The 12,728-nt window shown below is 38.7% G+C and overlaps 4 gene segments (V, D, J or C); all 4 read right to left on the reverse strand.

Moving 5' to 3' along the window:
- LOC134061808 (Ig kappa chain V-III region MOPC 63-like) overlaps window positions 1-6,326 on the reverse strand; it is a 74,118-nt gene extending 67,792 nt beyond the window's left edge. The window contains 2 exon segments of the V gene segment in view: window positions 5,740-6,063; window positions 6,202-6,326. Of these exon segments, the coding sequence occupies window positions 5,740-6,063; window positions 6,202-6,247 (370 nt within the window).
- Window positions 1-12,728, reverse strand: part of LOC134061807 (Ig kappa chain V-III region MOPC 63-like) — a 98,828-nt gene that overhangs the window by 71,706 nt on the left and 14,394 nt on the right.
- Window positions 8,759-9,461, reverse strand: LOC134061818 (Ig kappa chain V-III region MOPC 63-like). The segment is given in 2 exon segments: window positions 8,759-9,162; window positions 9,303-9,461. Coding segments are annotated over 2 exon segments (354 nt in total).
- LOC134061814 (Ig kappa chain V region 3547-like) lies at window positions 10,488-11,028 on the reverse strand. The segment is given in 2 exon segments: window positions 10,488-10,810; window positions 10,925-11,028. Coding segments are annotated over 2 exon segments (390 nt in total).

Consider the following 12,728-nt stretch of genomic DNA (forward strand, 5'->3'; position numbering starts at 1 on the left):
TTATGCTAATTCATGAACATGGAAATACACCTCCACCATGATCCCCCTGACAATATTTAGATCCTGAGATGTCAGTCTTTACTGGGCTTACAATATGGTGAGTTTGATATGATGCAGCAGACATTTGACTGTGTGGAGTGATGTTTTTTTTTTTACTCTTCAAAACATATAATCTAGGTTAATCTTGGACTTTACTGTTTTAGTGAGTGTTACAGCCATTTTGTTTACACAAAACTAAAGAATATTATATTTTACTTCGTATTGTTTCTGTACAATGTTCTGTTTAGCTGTATGTGAATATGTTCTCAAATGACATTATCTAGTCAAGATAAACAAGCTGGTTTTGAATATAAATGGAATGATTTTGGTATAAATAGAATTCATGACACTGTGAAAAACTGGATATTATTTAAGGGAATGAACATTTCAATCCAGGAGTTGGAATCATGATCTCCTAGCACTTGCTGTACAGCCTCTGTGTGAAGTCCACTATGTCCCCTCCTGATGTAGGCTACACCTGACATTTTCATCTAAAAGGCCCTGATGCTCAAAGGAAATTTAAAAACATTTCCAAAAACATTTATTCGTATTTTTCTGTCATTATTGATAATTTGGTAATCAGGAGGTGAAGACTCAAAGTATGCCAATCTCTATGCATTTTCAAAAACATGTATTATTTTGTCATTATAAAGAGTTAATATAGTATGTTATGATAAAAAATATATTTTTTAACCTTGTAAATATCTTGGCAAATACTAAACACCCTTCACACCTGCTGAAAGTCTGTGCAGCAGCAGTGCAGTCATGTGTACTCTCACAGAGGGAGGTTTTTGTACGGCTCTGTATCACTGTGTGAACACCCACACACTGTTGGGGTAATGGACACTCTGACAGTAGTAATCTCCTGCATCTTCAGTCTGGACTCCACTGATGGTCAGAGTGAAAGCACTTCCAGATCCACTGCCACTGAATCGAGATGGAGTGCCTGACTGGAGAGTGCTGGCATAGTAAATCAGGAGTTTAGGAGGCTCTCCAGATACCTGATGGTACCAGTTCAGAACGTTGTTGCTATAAACATTACTGCTGACTTTACAGTTCAGGGTGACTGTTTGTCCAGGAGCAGCAGGTAATACTGATGGAGTCTGAGTCAGTGTGTACTGCCCTCTGCATTCTGAAGACAAAACAAACAAAAAAACACACACATTCATAATAACTCTGAAGAGTCTCTTCAAAAATATAAGCTTGCTCTTTTCAGTCATGAATATGCAGCTGTGCATCTTACCTTGGATGTAGATAAGTTTCAAGAGCAATATCTCCTTAAACAACATGTTTATTTTGGACCTCATCATCAAGAATGACCTGAACCAATCTGTCTGAGAACCCAAGAGCAGATCACACTATAAAATCCCTCTGAATACACAGACACTTTCAATTTATGAAAAGTACCCTTCTATGCAAATGCTGCTCCTCCTGGACAAATCAAGTGTAGATGATCAGGGTTCGGACATTCCCGTGACGCTCATTTTCTGTCCACCTTTTGCCACTGAGAAGCTTTTTAAGAAAGTGTAATAATCTCTGAAATTATTTTCAGAAATTAGGAAACATGATTCTTGACTAGGGTGACCACCTCCAGTCAGACAAAATGTGGGACAAGTAGCATGGTAAAGAGGGACAATGTGGGACAGACATAATCACTTTAAACTTAAGATATATTGCCTGATCTAATTTACTAAGCAACATTTTTTTTTATCTACCGACATAAGATTAAGATACCTAGGCTAAAAGACAAAACATTAATTTCGCAACATCTCATCTTTATTGGGACTATCAAAATTGTCAGCTGTCCAAGGGACCAGGCATTCAAATTCTTAAAACACACAAAAAAAATATTAGACCCACCTAGCCTAAGTTCAACCAACTATAAGGCCTATAGTCTATAGTTGAGGCTTGCATAGAAAGTTGAACTACATGTCTTTCAGTGCAAATAGGTAAACCAGAATCTTTTATGATTTGCATGTTTCTTTGATGTGTTTTTTATTATCTACCAAGGAGGTTATTTTCATCGGGGCTTGTTTGTCTGTTTGTTTGTCTGTCTGTTGGTTCGCAAGATAACTCAAAAAGTTAAGGATGGGATTTTCAGGAAAGGTCTGAAATGACCCACGGAACAAACGATTAAATGGGAGTTATCCAGGAGGCGGTTGTGTTTTCGCTTGGCCTACGTCTGCGCTCTCGGAGTGTTTTTTTAGTTTTGTAGGACTCACTTGCACCATGTCGCTTCACATCGTATTCTTCACCATGCCCCAGAGAAAAACGCAAATGCAAAATGCCCTCTCTGCTTCGCCGTCTATAGCCTAGATCTTTGCCAAGAGTAGGCTATATGTTGCGGTCCATTCGCTGAAAGTGCATCTTCTCTTTCTCGTGGCCACACTAGCCATGGCTGCTTAACCTGACCGAGGAGCGCTCTCTCCAATTTGAGATCTTTGACAACGTTGCGGAGGCGTTCGTGCACCAGGCAACAGTTTGATTGACGTACGACTCAGCCTATCGACTACAGATTTTATTGCTCTCCTTTGAACTATTGGACATAAGTTAACACTACGCCTGTGGGCGTATCTGTGTATTTATTTTCAATTGGCCAGGGTCGAACGAAAAAGCGGGACAGATGCTCAATTTGCGTGAGGCGGGACAAAGGGTAAAATTGCTGTACAGTACAACGTAAAGCGGGACAGGTGGTCACCCTATTCTTGACAGACTTAATATATTATTCAAAGATTTTTTAATAAAAATGTATGTCAGACTTTTTTAAAAAATGTAATGCTTCATATTATGTTTCAGGTTAAGTGCTGTAAAACATTGAAAGTTGCTGAACATTTCACATTTATTTTCATAGAACCACCCAAGCTTATCCATGCAGATGTTAATGGCACCACCCATACACTTCTTAGTGTCTCCTGCATCTAAAGCAAAACACACTTACAAAAACATGTGCACATAGCAGTTTTGACTATAGGCTATTGTAGACTGGTGATTCTATTTATTTATTTACTATTTATTTACTATTTATTCATTTATCAACATAGTGACCAATGACTGCTGTTGTGCTCACAGCTAAAGTACAGTGAACAATTGTCTTGTGTCTTTATATTCATTAAACTGTACTGAGTTTGCTTTTACATGTTTTGAGCCAAAGTTTATGATGGGCTGATTCAAGGTATAGTAGTGATAAATAAGTTACTACAGTTGATTAAAAGTTACAACAAAATGTATTGGCGCCAACTTGATATTGCCAACCATAGTGATTCGCAGCAGCACAAAGGACATTTTCTTTTTTTCTAGTTGTTAAAATGTGTTACTATAGCAACAACTTTTATATAGGCAGAGACTATTTGCACCCGGGTGTAAATAATGAACATTACTATTTACACCCGGGTGCAAATAATGAACATTACTATTTACACCCGGGTGTAAATAGTGTAATAATCAACATTACTATTTACACCCGGGTGTAAATAGTGTAATAATGAACATTACTATTTACACCCGGGTGTAAATAGTGTAATAATCAACAATACTATTTACACCCGATGTCTAGGCTAACATCCATGTTCTCTGTCAATAGGCCTGTGTATTTACCAGCTCTACAGTAGGCTAGGCCTAATTTAGTTTTGAACAGATTTTAGCTGTTTTGCCATGTCTGGGTTACTTGGAAGTGATTATACAAATATTAGGTTAATGAGTGGTCATGTGGTAGCTTTATCAAAGACAAGCTACTTTAAAGAGTTGTTTTCTGAGTTGTCTTCCAGGCAGCGCTGCCACTGTTGACTTAAAAGCACTTAATCCTACTCCTAACCTTAACCTAACCTTAACCTAACCTTAACCCTAACCTTAACCTAACCTTAACCCTAACCTTAACCCATGCCTAAGCGCCTTCCAGGCAGCGTTGGGGACTCAAAGTCAAAACACAACCTTTCTACTAACAACTAGCCTACTGAAGCCTACTTCTACTTAACTGTACTCATAACTGAAATAAAACCAGTCAATCTTTGACAGGTTCAAAAAGCACAAACTCTTATTTGCCGCGAGGTAACGTCATCTAAGAAAATAGAAGTCATCGTGCGTACTTTGGCAGGCAAAAAAATACGCTTCAGCTGAGATCCGAACCCAATACCTTGAGCATGGTAACCCAGTCTCTTATCCACTGTACTACGCCCCGTTGAAAAGGAATGGGAGAATGGGGTTGCTAGGTAACGGTAAACAAAACTAATAGATCGTATTTCTTGATTTTGCTTGCAAACGGACGGCTTTACCCGTTCACTGAATAAAGTTTGTGGAAATTTAGTACCACTTTCCCATCTCAAATATAGTTTTAATAATCCTAACTTGTTAGATTTAGGTAGGCCATCTCCTGCCAAGATGGTCCCGCACAGTGTCCCTCCATGCTGGAGCAGATTTGAGTGCCAGTGACCAATTCGGGTTCAAGCAGGCAATTGTGCCTTATAGTAAATCCTGTTCAAAACAATTTAAAGACACCGTTTTGATCCACACAAATGTGTAATTGTTTATTCTCTTGTCCACAAACAATGTTGGAAAAAAAGGCTGAATAAGTAAGGGCTTCAACAGATGTGCTAAGAACATAGTCACATTCATTTTTCTTCTGACTACCTTCTGATGTTTGAGAATGGGACATATGAGACTTTATGTAAACATGTGAAGTATCTGTGTAAAGATTTGAACACATTCTAAAAGAACAAACAGTGACACTAATTTAATCCGAGACTAAAATAATAATAATGAAATAATTATTAAATTTATATAGGCCCTAATACAATTACTAATAGACAATATAATCTAAATATAACTGAAAAAGACGGTAACACTTTACTTGACGGGTTCATTCATTGGACTCTTTTTGATTTAGAAGTTTTTGACGTTTTGTCCTCCACATTCATGTAAGGGTTGTTATGAATGTTGAGTCATGTTTCATGAAACAGTCATGAATGCTTCATGACTGTTATGAATGTGTTATGAACGAAGCCATCAAGTAAAGTGTCACCAAAAAGACAATGTTGATGTTATGAACACCAGTATAATAATGAAACAATACACAATGCTGAATGTTCAGAAGTCTTTCTCAGTGTTAGTGTATAGTCTCCTTACAAATGGGATCTGCTGTATACTCATTTCTAAATGCATTACCAGTTGATCAATTTGAATTTACACTTAATATGTTCGCCACTCTAGTTCTGTGCAAGAAAAACACCAATTTGAATGTATTCCTTAATCACTGAAAACATATTTTGTATGCTCACTGACAATCATGATTTAAAGGTCACTCCCCTTTAACACACAATACTCTGAATGACAATGTATGGGTGGACAAAGGTAAGCAGAGTCATCAAAATATTCAGAATGAATGGGAATAATCAGAAATGCAACAAGGTCACTACAAAAGCTCTGTACTGCAAATGGGTTCCTTCTCCCCACCTGTGGCTCTCACTGCTCTGTTGGTAGCTGGCCTTCAGCCTCTTCCCCTGGACTGGTCACTGCTCGGCTGTCCATAATAACGCCTGAGCAGAACTCTTTCTAGTGTCCAGGAACTTACTGAGGATACGTGTGTGCAGCCCACTCTCACTGCTCATATGAACAGCACACCATCTGCAGAGACTCAAAGCTGCAGCAGTGCACTCATGTGTAGTCTGGCACAAGGAGGTTTTTGTACGGCTCTGTATCACTGTGTGAACACCCACACACTGTTAGGGTTGTGAAGACTCTGACAGTAGTAATCTCCTGCATCTTCAGTCTGGACTCCACTGATGGTCAGAGTGAAGTCTGTGCTTGATCCACTCCCTTTGAATCTAGATGGAGTTCCAGAATGTGGTTGGTTTGCCAATTTTATCAAAAGTTTAGGAGCTCCTCCAGGCTTCTGTTGATACCAGTGAAGGTAGTTTCCATTACTATTCCTGTGCACAGCACTGCTGACTTTACAGGTCAGAATGGCCGTGTCCCCCACAGATGCAGCTTTCACCGCTGGAGTCTGAGTCAGAGTGTACTGACCTCTGGATCCTGTGGAGGAAATTTAAACTTCTTCTTATGACACATACTGTACACCTGCTTAGATGAACTATCGTTCTCATTCAAATGAAACATCAAAAACAGCTTTTAAGCAAAACGTAACTTTAAGAAACAGAAGATTTGGTATACCATGTAGACAGAGGAGCATTGTCAGGATTAAGGTGATGAAGGTCATCGCTACAAAATACCACAACTGTTCTCATTCACAAGATGTTCAGGTGGTTGAGGATCTTTAAATATCATCCTGAGCACTAATGCATGTAGGCTGTGCTGCCAATGCAAAGTGTTCTCATGCAAATACTCACCAAAAACAAGTAACAGATCAGGGGCCTCATTTATAAAACTTTGCGCAGGATGTACGCCAGAAGATGGCGTGCGCTCAAAACTCAGAAAGTGCGTGCGCACAGAAATATTCTGATTTATAAAACCGTGCGCACGCACGTTCCACGCCAATTTCCCTTTATAAATCAAGCTCTACTCTACATTTGCAGCACCTGTGCGTACCTCAAGACACACCCATAATTGCTTATAAATATTCAGCGAAACGCCCTTAATGAATATTGATGTCTGTGGACAACATGCCAAAAACAGCGGGAAAGACAAAAAACGCAACTTCATTGACTGTTTGTGGGTTCATAAATGGCGTGAGCAGCCACCGTTTCAGCGGATATCCACTGTCACCTACAACATAACTTGAATGAGTAAAGGGTGAATGTTTAGAAATGGTCGAAAAATTGCAACAAATTCTTTTAGGATTTACACACAGGATTTAAACACGATTCGCCCGCACCTACAGTAGAAGCCACCATCGCGCACAGCTCCAGCATTCAGTCTGCGCCCAACGCTGCTACAGTATGTCTCAATATGAATCAGGCCAACATTTGTGAGCAACATGTCCGTGTCAGATATACAGTATAACTTGGACATTGAGGGAATGAAAATGCTTCCTGTTAACAAAGGCACATTTATTTTCACTCGGTGGTCTTATAGCAATATGGTTGCAGTCAATAGCACGGATCACATTTGGGAAATTAGACTGCGTTTTTATTTGCCTGTTCACCATGTAAGGAAAGTTGATGAGTTTGGTGATGAAGCAGTTACACCTCCTAACACGTCTGGCAAAATTCGGCTGAAGGTTGGCTATTCCAGTCCGGTCAGCCAGTTCTCGATTCAGCCAGTGGCAAGAAAGCCGATGCAAGTCAGCACTTACTGTATATAGCCTACCATTTGCAAGCTAACAAGCAACATGTTTGAGCCTTGATTATTGACAAATAACAAAACATGCATGAAAGCCATAAGTAAACATACAAAACATACATAGGCATAGCCTATCAGCATGTCTTTCTCGCATCAAATAAGATGGAATTTTTGACGGGCGCACGAAACAACAATCAACCACGTTTTAGATTTTAAACAGGATTAGTCATTGATGCGCGTCATTGCGCGATGTTATGCTTGTGTTAAACTTCAATTATTGAACCAATTTCGGGTCGTTGTACCTGTTTCCTCCTGAGGTCGCAGTTTCTGTGTTTCCCTTTTTTCGTGCGTACGCATGGGTCAGAGCTTGCGTGGAGGTGCGCACATTTTCCCGTCAAGTTCACGTTTTATAAATACCAAAGCTTGCGTAGAACGAGGCGTACGCATTCTTTTGTGCGTACGCATCGTTTATAAATGAGGCCCCTGACCTCACTTATGCTGGCTGGTGTTGTGTTCTTCTCATCATCATTTTGTCATCAGACTTGTTTTGGAGGTGTGTGTGTGGGGGCGTCTACTACATCAACACAGTGCAATAAAGTCTTAGCGAGATTTTATGCTGATTGAAGGACATGGAAATACAACTCCACCATGATCCCCTTGACAGTATGTGGATCCTGCTGTCATCACGGATGGCAGATTCTGTTGTTAATTTTTTCTCTCTTCAAAACATAAAAACTAGTCCCGAACTTTACTGTTTCAGTTGGTGTTAAAGCCTTTACTACTGTATAACAATGTCAAACTCATTTTTATTTTGTATTTATTTGTTTGTTGTCTACAGAAACATATTGTATTACATTTAAATCATTATTGCATTTAGCTGTTTCTGTACAATACTCTGTTTGAGTTTACATGGATATGACCTTTAAATGTATATGATCTAGTGAAGATGAACTTGCTGGTTTTGATTTTATAAAGTGAATTGATGACAGTGAAAGAAATACACTGGATAATGATAACATACAATATGTATATAGTATAAGGGAATTATGTAAACATTCTTATCAAGCCAGCACTCTAAATCCTGATCTCCTAGCTCCTGCAACAGGCCCATGTAACAGCAGTCATGTGTACTCTGAGTCAGGGAGGTGTTGGTGCTGCTTCTGTTTGTACAGCCTCTGTGTGCCACTATGTCCCCTCCTGCAGTCATATTTCATATTTCATCTAAAACTCACTGATAGTCAAAAGAAAGTCTCTGAATCCAGGTCCAGTTTCAGACTGAAGACTTGGCAACACATTTGTAAAAATGTGTACACATTTGTAAAATTATTGGTGTATATTGCTTTGTCACTATCAATCAGTAATACATAGTATGTGAAGACACAAGAATTTCAAAGTAAAGTAAAATCTTTATGTACATAAATGCATTTCAAAAAAATAAACCATTTATTTAATTAACCTTGTAAATATCTTGGTATTGACAAGTGGCAAATATACAACTGATCCCCCCTCACACCTGCTGAAAGTCTCTGTTGCAGCAGTGCAGTCACGTCTATCTCACCGAGGGAGGTTTTTGTACGGCTCTGTATCACTGTGTGAACACAGGACCACTGTGGAGACTCTGACAGTAATCTCCTGCATCTTCAGTCTGGACTCCACTGATGGTCAGAGTGAAAGCACTTCTAGATCCACTGCCACTGAATCGAGATGGAGTGCCTGACTGGCGATTGCTAGTAGTGTAAATCAGGAGTTTAGGAGGCTCTCCAGATACCTGATGGTACCAGTGCAGATAGTTGTTGCCATGAACATTACTGCTGACTTTACAGTTCAGGGACACTGTTTGTCCAGGAGCAGCAGCTGATGGGGTCTGAGTCACAGTGTACTGGCCTCTGGATCCTGTGGAGTAAATTCAAACTTGGTTCTGATCGTATGACACATACACCTGCTTAGATTAAATAGTTTTCTCATCCAAATTAAATATCAAAAACTGCTTTCATAGAAAACGTTATTTAAAAATATCAAGATTTGATACGTACCATGTAGACAGAGGAGCATTGTCAGGATTAAGGTGATGAAGGTCATCGCTACAAAATACCACAACTGTTCTCATTCACAAGATGTTCAGGTGGTTGAGGATTTTAAATATCATCCTGAGCACTGATGCATGTAGGCTGTGCTGCCAATGCAAAGTATTCTCATGCAAATACTCACCAACAACAGCTAACGGATCAGACGTGTTGAAAACATCACTAAGGCTGGCTGGTTAATTTGTTCTCATCATCATTTTTCACACTTTTTTCTTCACGTTTTTTTTGGGGGGGGATATAGTACATCGACACAGTGCAATCAGGACTTAGTGAGATTTTATGCTGATTCATGAACATGGAAATACAACTCCACCATGATCCTCTTGACAGTTTTTGGATCCTGAGATCTCAGCTTGCACTTAGGCCTACAGTATGAGTTTGATATGATGCAGCAGACATTTGGTTGTGTCGAGTCTTGTGTAATGACAAATCTACTTCATCTGTTGTTGTTTTTCTTTTCTCCTCAAAACATATAATCTAGTCTTGAGCTTCACTAAATGTTAAAGCCATTTCTATAACAATGTTTGTTTGTTGTCTGCACAAATTATAGTGAAAATAATATATTCTTCTTTATGCTGATTCTGTACACGTTTCTGTCTAGTTTGACATGTACTCAAATTACATGATCTAGTCAAGATAAACAAACTGGTTTTGATTTCATAATTGAATTTGTGACACATGTGCCAAACTACGCTGGATAAAATTTAAGGGAATGCACACTTCAACTCAGGAGTTGGAATCGTGATCTCCTAGCACTTTCAACAGTGTTTGTTCAGCCTCTGTGTGAAGTCCCCTCCTGCAGTGATACCTGACATTTTCATCTAAAAGGCCCTGATGCTCAAAGGAATTTTTAAAACATTTCCAAAAACATTTGTTCGTATTTTTCTGTCATTATAATCTGGTAATCAGGAGGTGAAGACTCAAAACACGCCATTCTCTATGCATTTTCAAAAACATTTCTATGTTTTTATGTGTATTATTTTGTCATTATGAAGAGTTAATATACTGTATGCTATGATGAAAATATATTTTTTTTCCTTGTAAAAATCTTGGCAAATGTATTGCTGTACTAAACACCCTTCACAGTGCAGTCATGTGTACTCTCACAGAGGGAGGTTTTTGTACGGCTCTGTATCACTGTGTGAACACCCACACACTGCCAGTGTGGTGGGCACTCTGACAGTAGTAATCTCCTGCATCTTCAGTCTGGACTCCACTGATGGTCAGAGTGAAAGCACTTCCAGATCCACTGCCACTGAATCGAGATGGAGTGCCTGACTGGAGAGTGCTGGTATAGTAAATCAGGAGTTTAGGAGGCTCTCCAGATACCTGATGGTACCAGTGCAGATAGTTGTTGTTAAAGACATTACTGCTGACTTTACAGTTCAGGGAGACTGTTTGTCCAAGAACAGCAGGTAATACTGGAGTCTGAGTCACTGTGTACTGGCCTCTGCATTCTGAAGATAAAACAAAACAAAACACACACACATTCATAATAACTCTATAGTGTCTTTTAAAATGCAAGCTTGCTCTTTTCAGTCATGAATATTATTAACAGCTGTGCATCTTACCTTGGATGTAGATAAGAGTCCAGAGCAAAATTACTTTAAACAACATGTTTATTTTAGACCTCATCATCAAGAACGACCTAAACTCAGCTGTCTGAGAACCCAACAGCAGGTCACACTAAAAACCTTCTGAGTACAGAGACACTTTTAATTTGTGCAAAGTACCCTTCTATGCAAATGCTGCTCCTCCTGGACCAATCAGGTGTAGATGGATGATCAGGGTTCTGACATTCCAGTGACATCATTTTCCTGCCTCTGTCTGCCTCCTCTCACCACTGAGATGCTGAATTTCAACTAAAGTCTGAAACATTTGGCATTATTTTCAGAAATCCAGGAGAGTGTTTTGATTGTCTAAATGTATTTAAAAAGTTTTGAAATATAAAATGCATGCCAGTATGTTTGAAAAGTGATTGTTCATGTTGTGTTTAAAGTCCTATATTCTCTGGGGGGTGGCTGAACATTAAATCTATTTTCAGAGATTCACCCAAGCTTACCTCTGCAATTTGGCACCCACAGACTTTGAAGTGTCACTTCATTTTAGACAAGTAATTTTATTTCCATCTTATTTATTTATGCTGCTTTAGCATACATGTAACATACTCTAGATTGATTCAGTTTTTTTATCCAGTGAGTGTTTTTGTGCTTACATGTAAACTACTGAGAACAGTTGCACCATCTTCATAAAGTTGAGCTTAGTTTGTTTTTAAACGTTTTAACTAAAACATATGATGGGCTGCTCATGGTCTATCTGGGTAGTGAAAAATATAATACAACAGTTGTTAAAATGTGTTACTATAGCGTCAACTTGAGATTACCAACAATTCTACTTTTACAACTTCATCTACTGTATAAGAAATACAAATTAGAGTGCAGAAAATAAGCATGTTTGGCTTGGTAACTGACCGTGGTCCTGACATGCCTACAGTGGACATTGCTGTGATTGGTGATATCTGTCGCCCCCTACTGGTAAGATGAGTTTCATTTCAGTGAAAAGGAGGAAAATTGGGAGGAGGTGGGATGTTTTGGAACGCCATAACACATGATGCTGTCAATCATCCCTATGAGATCCTCCTGAACTTTGTGTATAAAACATATTTTAACATCACAGTGTCCCTCCATGCTGAGGCAGATTTGAGTGCCAGTGAGTCAGTGTTTATTCTGTTGTCCACAAATAAATATAGTAAATAGGCTGTCAATCGATCAAAGATTATAATCTAATTAATTATACACTGTGATTAATTAATCTAAATGAATCGCATATACTTTTTTGCTGTGAAAGCTATTTCAAATATTTCAATTCAAATGCATCATTGAATGCTGAGGAAATAAATTCAAACGTGCCTCGGGAAGAAGGTTTTTTAAAACATACAAGGCATTTCAGGCCACATTTATTGGGGACACAATGAAAACAAATGAACACTCCCCTCAACACTCCCCTTATCTTTAACACCATTAGGCCAATTTTTTCTTTTAAGTAAATGTTCCAATCAATGATCCAGGCAGCACATTCTCATCTCCCTATTCAACAGTCTAATGGTTACTGACTAGAATGGCACCGGGTCAAAGGTCATCGATTCATCTGCGTTATTGTTTTTTAATCAGTTATTGTTTCTCAAATGATTAAATTTACACCCGGGTGCAAATAATCACTCCTAATAATTAATCTAAATTAATCAGTTATTTTGACAGCACTAATAGTAAACAAAGGACTGTTTTCAGAAGAACAATTTCAGGACTAACAGTGAAGTAAAGCTTCAGTACAAAATGGCAGAACAAATGCTTGAACAGATGTTTTTAATAACATAAA

Source organism: Sardina pilchardus, chromosome 17 (assembly GCF_963854185.1).
Source record: "Sardina pilchardus chromosome 17, fSarPil1.1, whole genome shotgun sequence".
Taxonomy (NCBI): Eukaryota; Metazoa; Chordata; class Actinopteri; order Clupeiformes; family Clupeidae; genus Sardina; species Sardina pilchardus.